This window comes from Ranitomeya imitator, chromosome 4 (genome assembly GCF_032444005.1).
Source record: "Ranitomeya imitator isolate aRanImi1 chromosome 4, aRanImi1.pri, whole genome shotgun sequence".
Taxonomy (NCBI): domain Eukaryota; kingdom Metazoa; phylum Chordata; class Amphibia; order Anura; family Dendrobatidae; genus Ranitomeya; species Ranitomeya imitator.
The window spans coordinates 138,032,569-138,053,630 of record NC_091285.1 but is presented as its reverse complement, the minus strand read 5'-3'; the positions used below and the strand labels follow the sequence as shown (position 1 = coordinate 138,053,630).

General features: G+C 46.0%; 1 protein-coding gene across 1 annotated transcript in view; it reads right to left on the bottom strand.

Moving 5' to 3' along the window:
* The window catches only part of ITFG2 (integrin alpha FG-GAP repeat containing 2), a 63,278-nt gene extending 46,228 nt beyond the window's left edge, over positions 1–17,050 (bottom strand). Inside the window, exons 1-4 of the mRNA XM_069763957.1 lie at positions 16,919–17,050; positions 16,747–16,842; positions 8,452–8,493; positions 966–1,125 (exon numbers count right to left, since the gene is read on the bottom strand). Coding sequence (XP_069620058.1) covers positions 966–1,125; positions 8,452–8,493; positions 16,747–16,842; positions 16,919–17,014 — 394 coding nt within the window. The 5' untranslated portion in view covers positions 17,015–17,050. The remainder of the gene's footprint in view (positions 1–965; positions 1,126–8,451; positions 8,494–16,746; positions 16,843–16,918) is intronic.
* Between the last annotated feature and the right edge of the window lie 4,012 nt (positions 17,051–21,062).

Genomic DNA, 21,062 nt, shown 5'->3' with positions numbered 1-21,062 from the left:
AAAAATTGGCCCGGTCATTAACGTGCAAACCACCCTTGGGGGTAAAGGGGTTAAACCTGAATAGGTACCTAAAGAGGTGGGTTTTGTAAGTTTGTTAAAAAAAGTTTGTTAAAAAATTAGAAATTGCTGCTCAATATTAACCCCTATAACATCCTAGCAAAATAAAATGAGGCTTGAAAATGATGCAGATGTAAAATAAATATAAGGGAAATGTCACGGTAATTATTTTCTACAGCATGACTAACTGGCTTAAGGATATAAAGATTAAAAGTTTGAAAATTGTATTTTTTACAAAATTTTCGCCAAAATTGCAATATTTTCTGAAATAAATGTAAGGATCGATTTATCAAAAATATGAATGAAGTACACAGTCTCAGAATCAGAGGGATCTGTTCACGCGTTCCAGAGTTATTACCACATAAAAAGACATTGGTCAGATTTATAAAATTTGGCCTGGTCATGATGGTCAAAATTAGCTTGGTCACTAAGGGGTTAAAAACCTCCTTTGTCAGTAGACTCCTTGGGTTGAGTGCAGAGTCTCTGATACTACCCCCAATATCTTATTGTCTGGAGTACTGGGGGTGACAATGGTGCTGCAGCAAATAACGGACGTCACGTAGTGAGGAGTGACCGTGCTTGGATGAGGAGTTATCCAAGCAGTCTCATATGCTAACCGAGTGTCTTCAGCGTGCTCAAAAAATATGGAGGCTTCATGGCTTATGGCTGTTTGACAGCCGCAACATTGTAACCTAAGTGCTAATCTGTCCATTTTCAATGAATAAGTATCATTCATGTTGTTCAGACATTTACAAGCAAAGGTGAAAACACAGCCTTACGCCAGGGGGCCATGTTCTGGGTGGGTAGCCAAAACCCACAGCACATGTAGCAATCACACTGTGGGCTCCCAACCTTCGTGATCACATCATACCACTAAACGTTTGGCAGGTGATGCAGCTAGCCCTTACCTATATCGCTTATCAGGGCAAGCTTGGTATTCGCAGGTAAATGCTGGGTGTAAGTAGCTTTCTGTTCTTCTCCCATTTTAGGGTCACATGGGACATCCAGTTTAGAGCTTAGGTCAAAGAGATGGAACCAGCCCTCCGCACTAACTGCCACCACAAAGTTCTTTAAAAGGAGAAAAAGAAAAATTGTGGTTTAGCTGTCAGAAAAATCTTTAGAAGCTAAAAGTTGCAACTTTACTCCCAAATTATTCTGGGAAGAGATCCACACTATATGTCTACAAGCATGCCATCCTCCACACCAACATAGGTAAAACTGTTGTCTACTACTAACAATACAAAAAGCTAACAACGTGTCCATGATGGTCTTAAAATTAGCCAGAGGTCAACTCCTGCCTAAGGCAGACGTAAGAGCCAGGAGACAAAGTCTGAGCCGGAAGAAACTACCTGGCTATTGCTTCCAGTCAACAAACACAGATTGGCTGCAGTGGTCATCTGAGGCAAGAGAAAGCTAGAAAACTGTCAGAAAATAATGCCACGGTACGAAGTGGCAGATGGGCACAGTGGGCAGGTATGCTTTTATTTTATAACCAACATGGGCCCATTTTTAAATAGTTTTCTAGCAGAAGACAACCCCTTTAAACCACATCTTTACATATATTGTTGTGTATGGAGGGACTCTCCGAGCAGTTATCACATATGGAAGCATACAGCTGTCCTTGTATTCCGCACTATTAACATAGAAAGAAGGCACAAACAGCCACAATTTATTATCTCTTCCTCACTAAATCTTACAGTACATGAATTCTGATAGAACATCCTCCATGCATCTGCCAAACCCAGAATTAGGCCATGTTCACACATTCAGTATTTGTGAGCCAACAATCAGAGGAAAAGAAGAATAGAAACACGTTATAATGTGTTATCAGTCTTTGTTTGGCATGGACTACATTGGCAGGAATAGGACTATATAAACTTTAAGGGTTAAACTTGTTTGTTTAATACGTTTATTGTGTTTGTACTATAATGTATAATGTAAGTAATCTAATATATAAAGGTGTGTGTGCGTGTGTGTCCGGGATTGGCATCTGCACCGTCGCAGCTACAGTCACAAAATTTTGGGGGACTGTGGGTTTTGCAGGGCTCCAGGCACCTTCAGGTAAATACCATGGTTTTATGATTAAGACTTAGATATTTCCTCACTCTTCTCTAGTTGTGGTATACAGCCCTTCTGGAGTTTGCTTGCTCTGGTGTGTGCACTTTTTACTTCAGAGTGTGTATCATCACTAATATTGGGTACACATTATCTATGGAGCAATCTATTTAACCCTTTAATTTACATACACCTGTTGTTGCCTGGTGCCTTTGTGTATTCCCATTCACTTTTGGCTTCACAAACTACCACGTGCTTGAACACATATACCACCCTCAGCACACATTTCACCACACATACACCAACCTCGCCACATAAAAGTCAAAACACAAAAGTCACCGCTTAAAACTCGCCACGCGCAAAACTCGCCACATGCAAAACTAAGCTCATGCAAAACTCGCCACGAGTGCAAAACTCACCTCATGGGAAAACTCGCCACACGCAAAACTTGCACACGTGGAAAAATTGAAATATGCACAAAAGTTGCAACACATGCAAAAGTTGCCTCTTACAAAACTTGCACATACTAAACGCACCAACATAAAACTCGCCATGCGCAAAACTTGCTGCACACAACTTGCTACACTAACCTGTCACATGCAACTCGGCACACAAGTTGCTACACGCATGTCGCCACACAAAACTCATCTCACAAAAGTCGCTACATGCATGTCACCACGCGCAACTCAACACAAGCAACTTGACACATGAAACTCGCCCTAAAGCGCACACAAGTCTGGTATTATCCTTCAAAAATAAAAATCTGATTAATAAGCAGACAAACTACAAGAGCAGAAAATGTACCATATAGGAAATACGGCAGCTGTCAGTCACATGACCTGTCTTTTATGTGTGAGCTAATGTCTACTGCCAGGGGGGAGGGCTTCTTGTTGGCTGGGGATTTATCAGGCTGCCAATAGCAACCAATAACAGCTCAGCTTCTATTTTGCTAGTTAAATAATCTGAGCTCTGATTGGTTAATATAGGCAACAAAGGACATTCTCAGTATAGCAAAGCTTGTGTGAGGTAATAGCATGTCAGTTAGGGTGTGTTGGTGGAAAGGCTGATGTCAGTCACATTATCTCTATGTGAGAGTATATAGAAACTGCCAGTTACAGACTATTTTTACCACAATAATTCCTCATAAAAGGAATTCCATGGCACAAATGTCAGCTGATGCGAAAAGAAAAGCTGCATTACGGGTCAATGAAAAATGTGAAGACCGAGAAACAAGGCTGACACACATGAGAACAGCAGCTGCTTCCTCAAGAGCCATATCCAACTGAGCTTCTCAATTCCTTGGAGCCACAAGGACTTAATCCTCACAACCTTTTTCTAAAACCTGGAGCACCTATTCTGCTATTGAGTCTCTTGATTAAGAACCTGTTTCCACATGTAATTGAGGCAACCATTGACAGGATGTGCCACAGGAGAAGATGTTTTCATTCCAACAATTCTTCTCATTCCATCTGATTTGCCTTTTGATTTTGAACGCCTCCTGTTCGACTGGCATTTGCTAGGTCCATCAACAAGGCTCAGGGACAGTCCTTGAAAGTAGTTGGAATCGATTTACAATCTCCATGCTTTTCTCATGGTCAACTTTATGTGGCCTGTTCAAGAGTTGGAACAGCCAAAAATTTGTTCATCTTTGCACCTGAAGGAAAAACTAAGAATGTTGTTTATCGTATCAAAAGGCTCTCGAATAAGTAGTAGAAGATTACTTCACATTACTTAGCCAATTTAGTTAAATCTGTGTGGAATATCTCAGGCGTTGAAATATATGTTGTGAAATGCTTCTATTAGCTTAGTTTTTGCCTTTTAATAATTACATTTCTATCTATTTGTTTTGTGGTTTTTGTGTGCAGAATAAATTTTTGTTAACACATTCTATTTTGCTAACAGCAGTTATTAACCCGGGCGAAGCCGGGAAGTAGAGCTAGTTGTTTATAAAATCAAATCTACTATATAATTGTCTAAGGGTTACTTCCGTCTGTCACAGATATTCATTGGTTGCGGCCTCTGTCATGGAATCCAAGTCGCTGATTGGTCTCGCCAGCTGCCTGTCATGGCTACCGCGACCAATCAGCGACGGCCACAGTCCAATTAGTCCCTCCCTACTCCCCTGCCGTCAGTGCCCGCTCCATACTCCCCGCAGTCACCGCTCACACAGGGTTAATGCCAGCAGTACCGGACCGCGTTATGCCGTGGGTAACTCACTCCGTTACCACCGCTATTAACCCTGTGTGACCAAGTTTTTACTATTGATGCTGCCTATGCAGCGTCAATAGTAAAAAGATCTAATGTTAAAAATAATTTAAAAAAATAAAAAAATCATCATATACTCACCCTCCGGCGCCCTTCCCGCTCCTCGCGACGCTCCGGTGCTAAAGATGGTGTGCGACAAGCACCTTCCATGACGTCACCGTCATGTGACCGCGACGTCATCACAGGTCCTGGACGCCTGCGCGAGAAGGACCTTCCATGATGTCACCGTCATGTGATCGCGACGTCATCACAGGTCCTGCGCGAGAAGGACCTGCCATAACGTCACGGTCATGTGACTGCAACGTCATCATCACACCTTGGGACCGGAAGCTGGCGAACAGGCGACACAACTACAAGGGGCCCTCGGATCAGAAGGTGAGTATGTTTATTTTTTAACCTGTGACATACGTGGCTGGGCAATCTACTATGTGGCTCTCTGCTGTATACTTCGTGGCTGGGCAATATACTACATGGCTGGGCAATATACTACGTGGACATGCATTTTCTAGAATACCCGATGCGTTAAAATCGAGCCACCATCTAGTAATCAATAAAAATGATCTGATTTAGAAAGAACAGAAACACGTCACCACTTCTGTATTTATCACCCACTCCTGGTTTTGGCTTATTAATACGTATAGTGTGAACATGGCCTTATCCAGAAAGTGCAACATAAATTATCACTCCATAAAACGTGTCCACTGCAGCATGCCATACAGCGATTTAGCCAACACTTTGTATTACAAGGGATTTAAGCCTTCTGTGCAGCTGCGGGACAATCCTACTGCTGGTGCACACTTCCTGTGCTGTGGTCGCATTCAGAGGCAATTATAGGGAGATTCAATAGATTACATGTTTGCTCCACTTGGCCGTCATGTTATGTGACGTAGCGCAATCTGGCTGCGCAGTTTTTACCACCAGACTCCACTTTACACTGATCGCACTTAAAGGGCCACTGTCACCCCCTCCAGCCATTATAAACTAAAAGAACCACCTTGTGCAGCAGTAATGCTGCATTCTAACAAGGTGGCTCTTTTAGTTTTTGGTTCATGTATTCCGAAAATAAAGTGTTTTGAAACTTATCCAAAATATCGGTCTTTGTCCATGGAGGCGGGTCCTCACTCCCCAGCTTGAACCGCTACTCTGCCGTCATCCAAATCTTCAGGGGCTTTTGGTGGCGCCCCCTCCGCGCTGTTTTTGCTTCAAAACCGGCACCTGTGCTGTCTACTTCTGTGTTGTGCAGGCGCAGTAAGCTCTGGCCGTCTGATGTCCCAGCCAGGCTTGCAGACTGCGCCTGTGCGGGCACTGCGGCCACCCACTTGGTAATCCCAGCCCCGCAGTGTGTTATGCATTATGCACAGTGCAGGGCTGGGATTCCTGGGCATGCGCACTGCATGTCAGCCTGTCACCCAGGTCCCCCGCTTTACAGCGTCTGTATATTCTGCTGATCGTGCAGGAATTTTGCAAGGTTGGTTCTTTCCCGGCGATTGCTAGGAGGAGGAGGCACGATCAGCTGAATAGACAGACGCTGTAAGGCGGGGGACCTGGGTGACAGGCTGACACACGCAGTGCGCATGCCCAGGAATCCTAGCCCTGCACTGTGCATAATGCATAACACAGTGCAGGGCTGGGATTCCCAAGGTGGGTGGCCGCAATGCCAGCACAGGCGCAGTCTGTAAGCCTGGCTGGGACGTCAGACGGGCAGAGCTTACTGCGCCTGCAAACACAGTAGTAGACAGCGCAGGCGCCGGTTTTGAAGCAAAAACAGCACGGAGGGGGCGGCGCCGAAAGCCCCTGAAGATTTGAGTGACGGCAGAGTAGCGGTTCAAGCTGGGGAGTGAGGACCAGCCTCCATGGACAAAGACAGGTATTTTGGATAAGTTTCAAAACGCTTTATTTTCGGAATACATGAACCAAAAACTAAAAGAGCCACCTTGTTAGAATGCAGCATTAATGCTGCACAAGTTGGCTCTTTTAGTTTATAACGGCTGGAGGGGGGTGACAGTGGCCCTTTAATGATGGCCAGGGCAGATCAGAAACTTCAAACACAGATTTCTGGGAAAAATTATATCCTACAACAGGGCCTCTCTGAGTTTTCCAGTAAAAAATCCATTTGTCAACCTCTGTTTTTTCATTAAGATGACATACAGGTGCTTCTAACAAAAACAGAATATCATCAAGCAGTCCACTCCTTGTGAATCTCCCCCAAATTTGTGAGTGGCCTTTTCTTAACAATCCTTTCAAGGCTGCGGTTATCCCGATTGCTTGTGCACCTTTCTCTACCACACTTAATCCTTCCGCTCAACTTTCCATTAATATGCTTGGATACAGCAGTGTGTGAACAGCCATCTTCTTTAGCAATGACCTTTTGTGGCGTACCCTCTTTGTGGAGTGTGTCAATGACTGCCTTCTGGGCATCTGTGAAGTCAGCAGTCTTCCCCATGATTGTGGAGCCTACTGAAACAATCTAAGGGACCTTTTTAAACGCTTAGGAAGTCTTTGCAGATGTTTTCTGTTAATTATTCTAATTTACTGAGATAACGACTTCTGGAATTTCATTGGCTGTAAGCCATAATCATCAACATTAAGAGAAATAAACACTTGAAATAAATCACTCTGTTTGTAATGACTCTATATATTATAGGAGTTTCACTTTTTGTATTGAAGAACTCAAATTAACTTTTTGATGATATTCTAATTTTGTGAGAAGCACCTGTGGCTATGTGCTTGATCTTATGCATTTTATTTCTGGAGTTTAAGCCTGAAACACCCATTCTCAAAGAGACAATTTCGGACACTTCTGGACACTTAAAGTGTACATGAAATTAAAAATAATACTGGAGTGCTCCTTCCCCTTCTTCTCTGGAAATCACCAGTACTTGAGTCATTCCCAGGGGTTGGCAGGGGAGGGGGAGCGGCAGCTATCTAATAACAGGGGTGGAGCCGCATATTCATTACTGTAATGAGCGGTACCATGTGACCGCTCAGTACAGGAAGAAGCTGCTGGCGCCAGGAGAACCAGGGACGTGCAGGGACCGTGCCGGGAGCAGGTGAGTATGACGGGGCGGTGCGCAATATTCACCTGTCTCCCGGTCCACCGTCGGCGCAGCTGTGTCTTCTGCGTCCTCTGCAGTGACGCTCAGGTCAGAGGGGACGATGACGTGATTAGTGCACGCCACCCTCTGACTGAACAGTCAGTGCAGAGGACGCGGAAGACACAGCGGCACCGACGACGGTGGAACGAGGAAACGTGACTATAGCAAGTGTCGGGGGCCTGAGCGACGAGAGGCGAGTATGTGATTTTTTTTTTAATCGCAGCAACAGCATATGGGGCATCATAGTCTACGGAGCATCTTATGGGGCCATAATCAACATTTGTGCAGCATTATATGGGGCAAATGTCTGTATGGAGCATCTTATGGGGCCATCAAACTGTATGGAGCATTATATGAGGCTCCTGATTCAATATGGATATTTAAAAACACAACCTACTGATGACTCAATTATACTTTTATTGGTATCTATTTTTATTTTTGACACTTACCGGTAGCTGCTGCATTTTCCACCCTAGTCTTATACTTGAGTCATTAAGTTTTTCCAGTTTTTTTGTGGCAAAATTAGGGGGTTCGGCTTATACTCGAAAAAGCAGCACCAAAGGAAAACAAAGGGTGCAAAAAATCTTTCGGGGTATATACCAAACCTCATACTATAGTCCAAAAAATGAAGGCAGCACTCCAATAGAAAAAAAAGAAAGTGATTTATTGGCCCATGTGCGACATTTCAGTCCAGGATGTTGGCTTGAGAAAGGTCCACATCCTGGACTGAAACGTCGCATTTCTTTTTTTCTATTGGAGTGCTGCCTTCATTTTTTGGATATATTTTTATTAGCTGATTAACCTGCCAATGTAGTCTTGTTTCTAATGTTATGGAAAAAAATACTGCTTTGAACACTATATCGTTATATCAAATACTTATCATGAATTATGTTTGACATAATGAAATAATCAGCAGAAAATGAAAAAGACAAACAATATTCCAAAACCCTTACCACAACTTATAAATATTGCCACCTACCTTTCCTTTATTGCAAACATCGCCAATACTTACACAGGTCAACTGGAAAAAAAATAACAAAATGGTACAGTTTTAATATGTGTACAGTTTACTAGCTAAACTGTAGCTCCAATTTTAGATAGAAAAATTAATGTATGCTCGTTTCTGGATCTATGTAAACATGTCATATGTTACATTAGGCAGATATACTCAGTTTCCCCCTGACGAAGGCCGACGCCGAAACGCGCGTCGGGGACAGGCACATCCAGGAGACGGTCTCTTTACAGGTAATTTTGGCTCTGGTCACCACTATTATTATATCTCAGGATTATCCTTAGTATTAATTAATATATCCATCAGTACCTCTGAGCAATTAACTGTATCTATCATTCCCCCCAATTCACAGTGGCTGTGCATTTGCACTTCCTTTGGCATATTCATATACACACGCCTGTGGCAAGATAGTGCAATCACCAATATGCACTTTATCCCTAGAGTACACTTTAGGCGGCACGATCTCAATGTATAGTGTTGTTGCACACGCACCTTAACTCACAAGGTCGTTTCCTTGTATATATCTTTTCTTTATCCTTGTGTATACTTTATTTATTTATATATATTTTTGTATCCTATTGTTGGTGTCATATGTGTATTTATTTATTTATTTACCAACATCGGCGGTTTATGTTCTTATCATGTAGCCACTCTAATATTCTGTTTAAATATTCCTCCGTCTCCTGGTGTAGTGCCCTTCTTTTGGTTTCTTTTTCCCCCTACCACATGGTGTATCCTATTCCTTAATGAATATTAATTAATATATTTGGGCATGAGTTCGGTCTTTTTTGTTCTCTTTCTCAGTTTCCGCAATACAGATCAGAGATTCTGCCAGTTACTTACAATTCCATCTTCCCCCACTAGAGGGCAATATCCACAGTCACTCTGCTTATAAAAAAGCAGGACTTTTGGTATGGTATGCTACCATGTGGGTTTGTTCCATTTTAGTAATCAAACTGATCAGAAGATTCATAATGTCTGGTCGTAAACACCATAAAATCAAATCCCCCAAAAAATGTGTACGTGTACGTGTGCGTGTGCGTGTATATATATTTTTTTTTCTCTTCTTCACTGCACTTGGAATGTTTTCCTATTTAATAGAATAAAGTGTCATTCAATACTACACCTTGGTTCTGAAAAAATAAAAAATAAAACAAGCCCTCATACACCAAGTTATATCAAACAAATGTTACCACTATCATGAAGTACAATGTGTAACGAGAAGGCAAATCTCAATCGGTGGGATCCATTGAAGCGTTCCAGTTATTACCATATAATGACACTGGTCAGAAAGGTGAAAATTTAATTTATTTCTTTATGATAAGGTTTTCTAATTAAGCAAACAAAACGCAAAAATCATTGACGTAAAGTTTAAACAGTGTTAAAACATTTTCTATAAATAGTCTTAAAGCATATGAAACAAGTTACTGTGACTTTTGGAAAACAGTGTGGGCACAATACAGCGCTTAAAAGCTTATTCCCATCTTCAGGAATGGCAATTGTCAGAAAGTTTTTCGAGATATACCGTAAGCAATTTGGAAATTTACTGCTCAACTCATTTCTCAGCTGTTCTTGAGCCATTAACACTGTTCTTTTGTTGACAGCTCATTGCCTTGGAGACCGACCACTGCTGCGAGACAGTGGAAATATGCAATGCTTACAAGACTTTTTTCTATTAATCCTATAAACGCCGCTTTGAAGCTGGCCAGGTTCACTGGCGACACTGTTCCCAGATAGCTTCAGCAGAGTGCTTACAAGCTAGTCAGCAGCGGTGGATGGTCTCCTAGGCAACAAGCTGTAAACAGGTAACTGTCAGGAACAAGTGTGAATTTTCATAACAGTAAACTTGAAAAGCTTTATCAGACGATATCCATCCATAGGGAACAACCAGAGGGTCAGATAACATGTCGGCTGCATACAAATAAAATATATGTCACACTCAGGTTAGGAGAGCCACTGGCCAGTCAGAGAGATGCGAAGATCACGCGAGTAATACGATCAGTCAGACGGACGGGATGATCACCTGAGTAATAAAGCCAGTCAGAGGGACGGGATGATCACCTCAGTAATACGGCCAGTCAGAGGGACAGGATGATCACCTCAGTAATACGGCCAATCAGAGGGACGGGATGCAATGATCACCTGAGTAATACGGCCAGTCAGAGGGACGGGATGCAATGATCACCTGAGTAATACAGCCAGTCAGAGGGACGGGATGCAATGATCACCTGAGTAATACAGCCAGTCAGAGGGACGGGATGATCACCTCAGTAATACGGCCAGTCAGAGGGACGGGATGCAATGATCACCTGAGTAATACAGCCAGTCAGATGGACGGGATGCGATGATCACCTGAGTAATACGGCCAGTCAGAGGGACGGGATGATCACCTCAGTAATACGGCCAGTCAGAGGGACGGGATGCAATGATCACCTGAGTAATACAGCCAGTCAGATGGACGGGATGCGATGATCACCTGAGTAATACGGCCAGTCAGAGGGACGGGATGATCACCTCAGTAATACGGCCAGTCAGAGGGACGGGATGCAATGATCACCTGAGTAATACAGCCAGTCAGAGGGACAGGATGATCACCTCAGTAATACGGCCAGTCAGAGGGATGGGATGCAATGATCACCTGAGTAATACAGCCAGTCAGAGGGACGGGATGCAATGATCACCTGAGTAATACGGCCAGTCAGAGGGACAGGATACGATGATCACCTGAGTAATACGGCCAGTCAGAGGGACGGGATGCGATGATCACCTGAGTAATACGGCCAGTCAGAGGGACAGGATGCGATGATCACCTGAGTAATACGGCCAGTCAGAGGGACGGGATGCGATCACCTGAGTAATACGGCCAGTCAGAGGGACGGCATGCGATCACCTGAGTAATACGGCCAGTCAGAGGGACGGGATGCAATGATCACCTGAGTAATACAGCCAGTCAGAGGGACGGGATGCAATGATCACCTGAGTAATACGGCCAGTCAGAGGGACGGGATGCAATGATCACCTGAGCAATACAGCCAGTCAGAGGGACGGGATGCAATGATCACCTGAGTAATACGGCCAGTCAGAGGGACAGGATGCGATGATCACCTGAGTAATACGGCCAGTCAGAGGGACGGGATGTGATGATCACCTGAATAATACGGCTAGTCATAAGTCGGGATGCGATGATCACCTGAGTAATACGGCCAGTCAGTGGGACGGGATGCAATGATCACCTGAGTAATACGGCCAGTCAGAGGGACGGGATGCGATCACCTGAGTAATACGGCCAGTCAGAGGGACGGGATGCGATCACCTGAGTAATACGGCCAGTCAGAGGGACAAGATGCGATGATCACCTGAGTAATACAGCCAGTCAGAGGGACGAGATGCAATGATCTCCTGAGTAATACAGCCAGTCAGAGGGACGAGATGATCACCTGAGTAATACGGCCAGTCAGTGGGACGGGATGCAATGATCACCTGAGTAATACGGCCAGTCAGAGGGACGAGATGATCACCTGAGTAATACAGCCAGTCAGAGGGACGGGATGCGATCACCTGAGTAATACGGCCAGTCAGAGGGACGGGATGCGATCACCTGAGTAATACGGCTAGTCAGTGGGACGGGATGCGATGATCACCTGAGTAATACGGCCAGTCAGAGGGACGGGATGCGATCACCTGAGTAATACGGCCAGTCAGAGGGACGAGATGCAATGATCTCCTGAGTAATACAGCCAGTCAGAGGGACGAGATGATCACCTGAGTAATACGGCCAGTCAGTGGGACGGGATGCAATGATCACCTGAGTAATACGGCCAGTCAGAGGGACGAGATGATCACCTGAGTAATACGGCCAGTCAGAGGGACGGGATGCGATCACCTGAGTAATACGGCCAGTCAGTGGGACGGGATGCGATCACCTGAGTAATACGGCCAGTCAGAGGGACGGGATGCGATGATCACCTGAGTAATACAGCCAGTCAGAGGGACAGGATGCGATGATCACCTGAGTAATACGGCCAGTCAGTGGGACGGGATGCGATGATCACCTGAGTAATACGGCCAGTCAGAGGGACGGGATGCGATCACCTGAGTAATACAGCCAGTCAGAGGGACAGGATGCGATGATCACCTGAGTAATACGGCCAGTCAGTGGGACGGGATGCGATGATCACCTGAGTAATACGGCTAGTCAGAGGGACGAGATGATCACCTGAGTAATACGGCCAGTCAGAGGGACGGGATGCAATGATCACCTGAGTAATACGGCCAGTCAGAGGGACGGGATGCGATGATCACCTGAGTAATACGGCCAGTCAGTGGGACGGGATGCAATGATCACCTGAGTAATACAGCCAGTCAGAGGGACGGGATGCGATGATCACCTGAGTAATACAGCCAGTCAGAGGGACGGGATGCGATGATCACCTGAGTAATACGGCCAGTCAGTGGGACGGGATGCAATGATCACCTGAGTAATACGGCCAGTCAGAGGGACGAGATGATCACCTGAGTAATACGGCCAGTCAGAGGGACGGGATGCAATGATCACCTGAGTAATACGGCCAGTCAGAGGGACGGGATGCGATGATCACCTGAGTAATACGGCCAGTCAGAGGGACGAGATGATCACCTGAGTAATACGGCCAGTCAGAGGGACGGGATGCAATGATCACCTGAGTAATACGGCCAGTCAGAGGGACGGGATGCGATGATCACCTGAGTAATACGGCCAGTCAGAGGGACAGGATGCGATGATCACCTGAGTAATACGGCCAGTCAGAGGGACGGGATGCGATGATCACCTGAATAATACGGCTAGTCATAAGTCGGGATGCAATGATCACCTGAGTAATACGGCCAGTCAGAGGGACGGGATGCGATCACCTGAGTAATACGGCCAGTCAGAGGGACAAGATGCGATGATCACCTGAGTAATACAGCCAGTCAGAGGGACGAGATGCGATGATCACCTGAGTAATACGGCCAGTCAGAGGGACGGGATGCAATGATCACCTGAGTAATACGGCCAGTCAGAGGGACGAGATGATCACCTCAGTAATACGGCCAGTCAGTGGGACGGGATGCAATGATCACCTGAGTAATACGGCCAGTCAGAGGGACGAGATGATCACCTGAGTAATACGGCCAGTCAGAGGGACGGGATGCAATGATCACCTGAGTAATACGGCCAGTCAGAGGGACGGGATGCGATGATCACCTGAGTAATACGGCCAGTCAGAGGGACAGGATGCGATGATCACCTGAATAATACGGCTAGTCAGAGGGACGGGATGCGATCACCTGAGTAATACGGCCAGTCAGAGGGACGGGATGCGATGATCACCTAAGTAATACGGCCAGTCAGAGGGACAGGATGCAATGATCACCTGAATAATACGGCTAGTCAGAGGGACGGGATGCGATCACCTGAGTAATACGGCCAGTCAGAGGGACGGGATGCGATGATCACCTGAGTAATACGGCTAGTCAGAGGGACGGGATGCGATCACCTGAGTAATACGGCCAGTCAGAGGGACAGGATGCGATGATCACCTGAATAATACGGCCAGTCAGAGGGACAGGATGCGATCACCTGAGTAATACGGCCAGTCAGAGGGACGGGATGCGATGATCACCTGAGTAATACGGCCAGTCAGAGGGACAGGATGCGATGATCACCTGAATAATACGGCTAGTCAGAGGGACGGGATGCGATCACCTGAGTAATACGGCCAGTCAGAGGGACGGGATGCGATGATCACCTGAGTAATACAGCCAGTCAGAGGGACAGGATGCGATGATCACCTGAGTAATACGGCCAGTCAGTGGGACGGGATGCGATGATCACCTGAGTAATACGGCCAGTCAGAGGGACGGGATGCAATGATCACCTGAGTAATACGGCCAGTCAGAGGGACAGGATGCGATGATCACCTGAGTAATACGGCCAGTCAGTGGGACGGGATGCGATGATCACCTGAGTAATACGGCTAGTCAGAGGGACGAGATGATCACCTGAGTAATACGGCCAGTCAGAGGGACGGGATGCAATGATCACCTGAGTAATACGGCCAGTCAGAGGGACGGGATGCGATGATCACCTGAGTAATACGGCCAGTCAGTGGGACGGGATGCAATGATCACCTGAGTAATACAGCCAGTCAGAGGGACGGGATGCGATGATCACCTGAGTAATACAGCCAGTCAGAGGGACGGGATGCGATGATCACCTGAGTAATACGGCCAGTCAGTGGGACGGGATGCAATGATCACCTGAGTAATACGGCCAGTCAGAGGGACGAGATGATCACCTGAGTAATACGGCCAGTCAGAGGGACGGGATGCAATGATCACCTGAGTAATACGGCCAGTCAGAGGGACGGGATGCGATGATCACCTGAGTAATACGGCCAGTCAGAGGGACGAGATGATCACCTGAGTAATACGGCCAGTCAGAGGGACGGGATGCAATGATCACCTGAGTAATACGGCCAGTCAGAGGGACGGGATGCGATGATCACCTGAGTAATACGGCCAGTCAGAGGGACAGGATGCGATGATCACCTGAGTAATACGGCCAGTCAGAGGGACGGGATGCGATGATCACCTGAATAATACGGCTAGTCATAAGTCGGGATGCGATGATCACCTGAGTAATACGGCCAGTCAGAGGGACGGGATGCGATCACCTGAGTAATACGGCCAGTCAGAGGGACAAGATGCGATGATCACCTGAGTAATACAGCCAGTCAGAGGGACGAGATGCGATGATCACCTGAGTAATACGGCCAGTCAGAGGGACGGGATGCAATGATCACCTGAGTAATACGGCCAGTCAGAGGGACGAGATGATCACCTCAGTAATACGGCCAGTCAGTGGGACGGGATGCAATGATCACCTGAGTAATACGGCCAGTCAGAGGGACGAGATGATCACCTGAGTAATACGGCCAGTCAGAGGGACGGGATGCAATGATCACCTGAGTAATACGGCCAGTCAGAGGGACGGGATGCGATGATCACCTGAGTAATACGGCCAGTCAGAGGGACAGGATGCGATGATCACCTGAATAATACGGCTAGTCAGAGGGACGGGATGCGATCACCTGAGTAATACGGCCAGTCAGAGGGACGGGATGCGATGATCACCTAAGTAATACGGCCAGTCAGAGGGACAGGATGCAATGATCACCTGAATAATACGGCTAGTCAGAGGGACGGGATGCGATCACCTGAGTAATACGGCCAGTCAGAGGGACGGGATGCGATGATCACCTGAGTAATACGGCCAGTCAGAGGGACAGGATGCGATGGTCACCTGAATAATACGGCTAGTCAGAGGGACGGGATGCGATCACCTGAGTAATACGGCCAGTCAGAGGGACGGGATGCGATGATCACCTAAGTAATACGGCCAGTCAGAGGGACAGGATGCAATGATCACCTGAATAATACGGCTAGTCAGAGGGACGGGATGCGATCACCTGAGTAATACGGCCAGTCAGAGGGACGGGATGCGATGATCACCTAAGTAATACGGCCAGTCAGAGGGACAGGATGCGATGGTCACCTGAATAATACGGCTAGTCAGAGGGACGGGATGCGATCACCTGAGTAATACGGCCAGTCAGAGGGACAGGATGCGATGATCACCTGAATAATACGGCCAGTCAGAGGGACAGGATGCGATCACCTGAGTAATACGGCCAGTCAGAGGGACGGGATGCGATGATCACCTGAGTAATACGGCCAGTCAGAGGGACAGGATGCGATGGTCACCTGAATAATACGGCTAGTCAGAGGGACGGGATGCGATCACCTGAGTAATACGGCCAGTCAGAGGGACGGGATGCGATGATCACCTAAGTAATACGGCCAGTCAGAGGGACAGGATGCAATGATCACCTGAATAATACGGCTAGTCAGAGGGACGGGATGCGATCACCTGAGTAATACGGCCAGTCAGAGGGACGGGATGCGATGATCACCTGAGTAATACGGCTAGTCAGAGGGACAGGATGCGATGATCACCCGAGTAATACGGCTAGTCAGAGGGACAGGATGCGATGATCACCCGAGTAATACGGCCAGTCAGAGGGACGGGATGCGATGATCACCCGAGTAATATGGCTTGACATCTTTCTGCCTATGCACAGTGCAGACAGATGCTGATAATGCAGTCCAGCCACAACCTCAAGACAACGCTTTCCGGGGCTGCTCAGCGCACAGTGCCCTCCCGGGCAGACAGCGGCTCACCATGCCGGTGCATTGGCGGCTCAGCCAGGGCTTGCTCTGCTCATTCTTGTACACGTGCAGCCTCCCGCCGGTGTCTCCCAGGACCAGCTCATTCAGCTGCAGAGAGAAAAGCAGACAGTGACAAGCGCTCGCATCCGTCACCCCGCAGTCTTCCGTCCAGCGCCCGAATTACCGAGTCGTTATCCGCATCCCCGAGGCACAAGGCGTGCGGGAAGAGCGACCCGCTGAACTCCAGCACCGCGCGCTGCACGTAGCTCAGAGACCGCATCACCACGGTTTCAGTGCGGGCCGCGCTGTCTGATGACGTCACGCCGGGAGGAGCACGTGACGGCCCAGTGTCAGAGTGAGAGGCGGAGGTGCCGGCGGTGAGAGGAGCGTCCGATGTCGGCATTGCCGCCGGCTCTGTAGGGGGAGTCCCAGCATCCCCTAGATAATGGCGCGCCCCAGTGCCAGGCACGTGCACATGCCACTTATCATGGCGTCAATAGAGAAACTCAGGCGCTATAGCATCCATGGGTGGGCACGTGTCAGCCTTTATGCTCCTGGTTAACCCTTTAGTGACAGCCAATTTTGTCCTTAACCCCTGAGGGTGGTTTGCACGTTAATGACCGGGCCAATTTTTACAATTCTGACCACTGTCCCTTTATGAGGTTATAACTCTGGAACGCTTCAACGGATCCCAGTGATTCTGACATTGTTTTCTCGTGACATATTGTACTTCATGATAGTGGTAAAATTTCTTTGATATTACCTGCTTTAATTTGTGGAAAAAAAACGGAAATTTGGTGAAAATTTAGCAATTTTCCAACTTTGAATTTTTATGCAATTAAATCAGAGAGATGTCACACAAAATACTTAATAAGTAACATTTCCCACATGTCTACTTTACATCACAATTTTGGAAACAAAATGTTTTTGTTAGGGAGTTATAAGGGTTAAAAGTTGACCAGCAATTTCTCATTTCTACAACACCTTTTTTTTTTAGGGACCACATCACAGTTGAAGTCAGTTTGAGGGGTCTATATGATAGAAAATACCCAAGTGTGACACAATTCTAAAAACTACACCCCTCAAGGTGCTCAAAACCACATTCAAGAAGATTATTAACCCTTCAGGTTTAAAAAAAAATGAACATTTAACTTTTTTTTCACAAAAAATTGACTTCAGCTCCAATTTGTTTTATTTTACCAAGGGTAACAGGAGAAAATTGAACCCCGAAAATTGTTGTACAATTTAATAATAATCTTTATTTTTATATAGCGCTAACATATTGCGCAGCGCTTTACAGTTTGCACACATTTTCATCGCTGTCCCCGATGGGGCTCACAATCTAAATTCCCTATCAGTATGTCTTTGGAATGTGGGAGGAAACCAGAGTACCCAGAGGAAACCCACGCAAACACAGAGAGAACATACAAACGCAAACACGGAGAGAACATACAAACTCTTTGCAGATGTTGTCCTTAGTGGGGCTTGAATCCAGGACTCCAGCACTGCAAGGCTGCTGTGCTATCCAATTTGTCCTGAGTACGCTGATACCCCATATGTGGGGGTAAACCACTGTTTGGGCGCATGGCAGAGCTCGGAAGGGAAGGAGCGCCGTTTGACTCTTCAATGCAAAAGTGACTGGAATTGAAATGGGACGCCATGTTGTGTTTGGAGAGCCCCTGATGTGCCTAAACATTGAAACCACCCACAAGTGACACCATTTTGGAAAGTAGACCCCCTAAGGAACTTATCTAGATGTGTGGTGAGCACTTTGACCCACCAAGTGCTTCACAGAAGTTTATAATGTAGAGACGTAAAAATAAAAAATATTTTTTCACAAAAATGATCTTTCCGCCCCTAATTTTTTATTTTCCCAAGGGTAATAGAAAAAATTGGACCCCAAAAGTTGTTGTGCAATTTGTCCTGAGTACAATGATACCCCATATGTGGGGGTAAACCACTGTTTGGGCACATGGCAAAGCTCGGAAGGGAAGGAGCGCGATTTGACTTTTCAATGCAAAATTGACAGGAATTGAGATGGGACGCCATGTTGGGTTTGGAGAGCCCCTGATGTGCCTAAACATTGAAACCACCCACAAGTGACACCATTTTGGAAAGTAGACCCCCTAAGGAACTCATCTAGATGTGTTGCGAGAACTTTGAACCCCCAAGTGTTTCACTACAGTTTATAACGCAGAGCCGTGAAAATAAAAAATCTTTTTTTTTTCCACAAAAATGTTTTTTAGCCCCCCAAATTTTTATTTTCCCAAGGGTAACCGGAGAAATGGAACCCCAAAAGTTGTCCAATTTGTCCTGAGTACGCTGATACCCCATATTTTGGGGTAAACCCCTGTTTGGGCACACGGGAGAGCTCGGAAGGGAAGGAGCACTGTTTTACTTTTTCAACGCAGAATTGGCTGGAATTGAGATCGGACGCCATGTCGTGTTTGCAGAGCCCCTGATGTGCCTAAACAGTGGAAACCCTCCAATTCTGACTGAAACCCTAACCCAAACACACCCCTAACCCCAACACACCTAACCCTAATCCCAACCCTAACCACACCCCTAACTCCAACACACCCCTAACACTAATCTGAACCATAACCCTAACCACACCCATAACCCTGGCACACCCCTAACCCTAATCCCAACTGTAAATGTAACCCAAACCCTAACTTTAGCCCTAACCCTAACCCTGACTTTTGCCCCAACCCTAACTGTAGCCCTAACCCTAGCCCCAACCTTAATGGGAAAATGGAAATAAATACATTTTTTTTTTATTTTATTATTTTTCCCTAACTAAGGGGGTGATGAATGTTGTGAATTCTGTGGCAGAGCTCCCTCCTGTGGTCACAAGTGGTACTTCGGCTGGTTCTCTCTGTGAGCTTCCGTTGGTGGAGGAAAGTGGTACTGCGGCTTCTGAGTTTCCTTCCTCAGGTGATGTGGTGAAGTCGTTAGGTGCTGCTCTATTTAACTCCACCTAGTGCTTTGATCCTGGCTTCCAGTCAATGTTCTAGTATTGGACCTGTTTCCTCCTGGATCGTTCCTGTGGCCTGCTGCTCTGCATAGCTAAGTTCCTCTTTGCTATTTGTTTGCTGTTTTTTTCTGTCCAGCTTGTCAATTTGTTTTTTACTGCTTGCTGGAAGCTCTGGGACGCAGAGGGTGTACCTTCGTGCCGTTAGTTCGGTACGGAGGGTCTTTTTGCCCCCTTTGCGTGGTTTTTGTAGGGTTTTGTGTTGACCGCAAAGTTACCTTTCCTATCCTCGCTCTGTTCAGAAAGTTGGGCCTCACTTTGCTAAATCTATTTCATCTCTACGTTTGTCTTTTCATCTTAACTCACAGTCATTATATGTGGGGGCTGCCTTTTCCTTTGGGGTATTTCTCTGAGGCAAGGTAGGCTTATTTTCTATCTTCAGGCTAGCTAGTTTCTCAGGCCGTGCCGAGTTGCATAGGTAGCGTTAGGCGCAATCCACGGCTGCCTTTAGTGTGGTTGGAGAGGATTAGGGATTGCGGTCAACAGAGTTCCCACGTCTCAGAGCTCGTTCTTGTTTTTTGGGTTATTTCCAGGTCACTGTATGTGCGCTGACCTCTATGTCCATTGTGGTACTGAATTACCTTTCATAACAGATGAAGGGGGATTTGATTTACTATTTATAGCGGGTATTATAGCTGATTTTTATGATTGGCAGCTGTCACACACTAAAAGACGCTTTTTATTGCAATAAATAGTTTTTGCGTCTCCACATTTTGAGAGCTATAATTTTTCCATATTTTGGTCCACAGAGTCATGTGAGATCTTGTTTTTTGCAAGACGAGTTGACGTTTATACTGGTACCATTTTCGGGCACGTGACATGTTTTGATCGCTTTTTATTCCGATTTTTGTGAGGCAGAATGACCAAAAACCAGCTATTCATTAATTTCTTTTGGGGGAGGCGTTTATACCATTCAACGTTTGGTAAAATTGATAAAGCAGTTTTTTTCTTCGGGTCAGAACGATTACAACGATACCTCATTTATATCTTTTTTTATGTTTTGGCGCTTTTATACGATAGAAACTATTTTATAGAAAAAATTATTATTGCATCGCTTTATTCTGAGGACTGTAACTTTTTTATTTTTTCGCTGATGATGTTGTATGGTGGCTTGTTTTTTTACGGGACAAGATGACGTTTTCAGTATGATAATAAAGCGTTGTTTTTTGCCTCTTTTTTTTTTAACGGTGTTCACTGAAGGGTTTAGCTAGTGGGACAGTTTTATAGGTCGGGTCGTTACGGACGCTGCGATGCTAAATATGTGTACTTTTATTTTTTTTATTATTTAGATAAA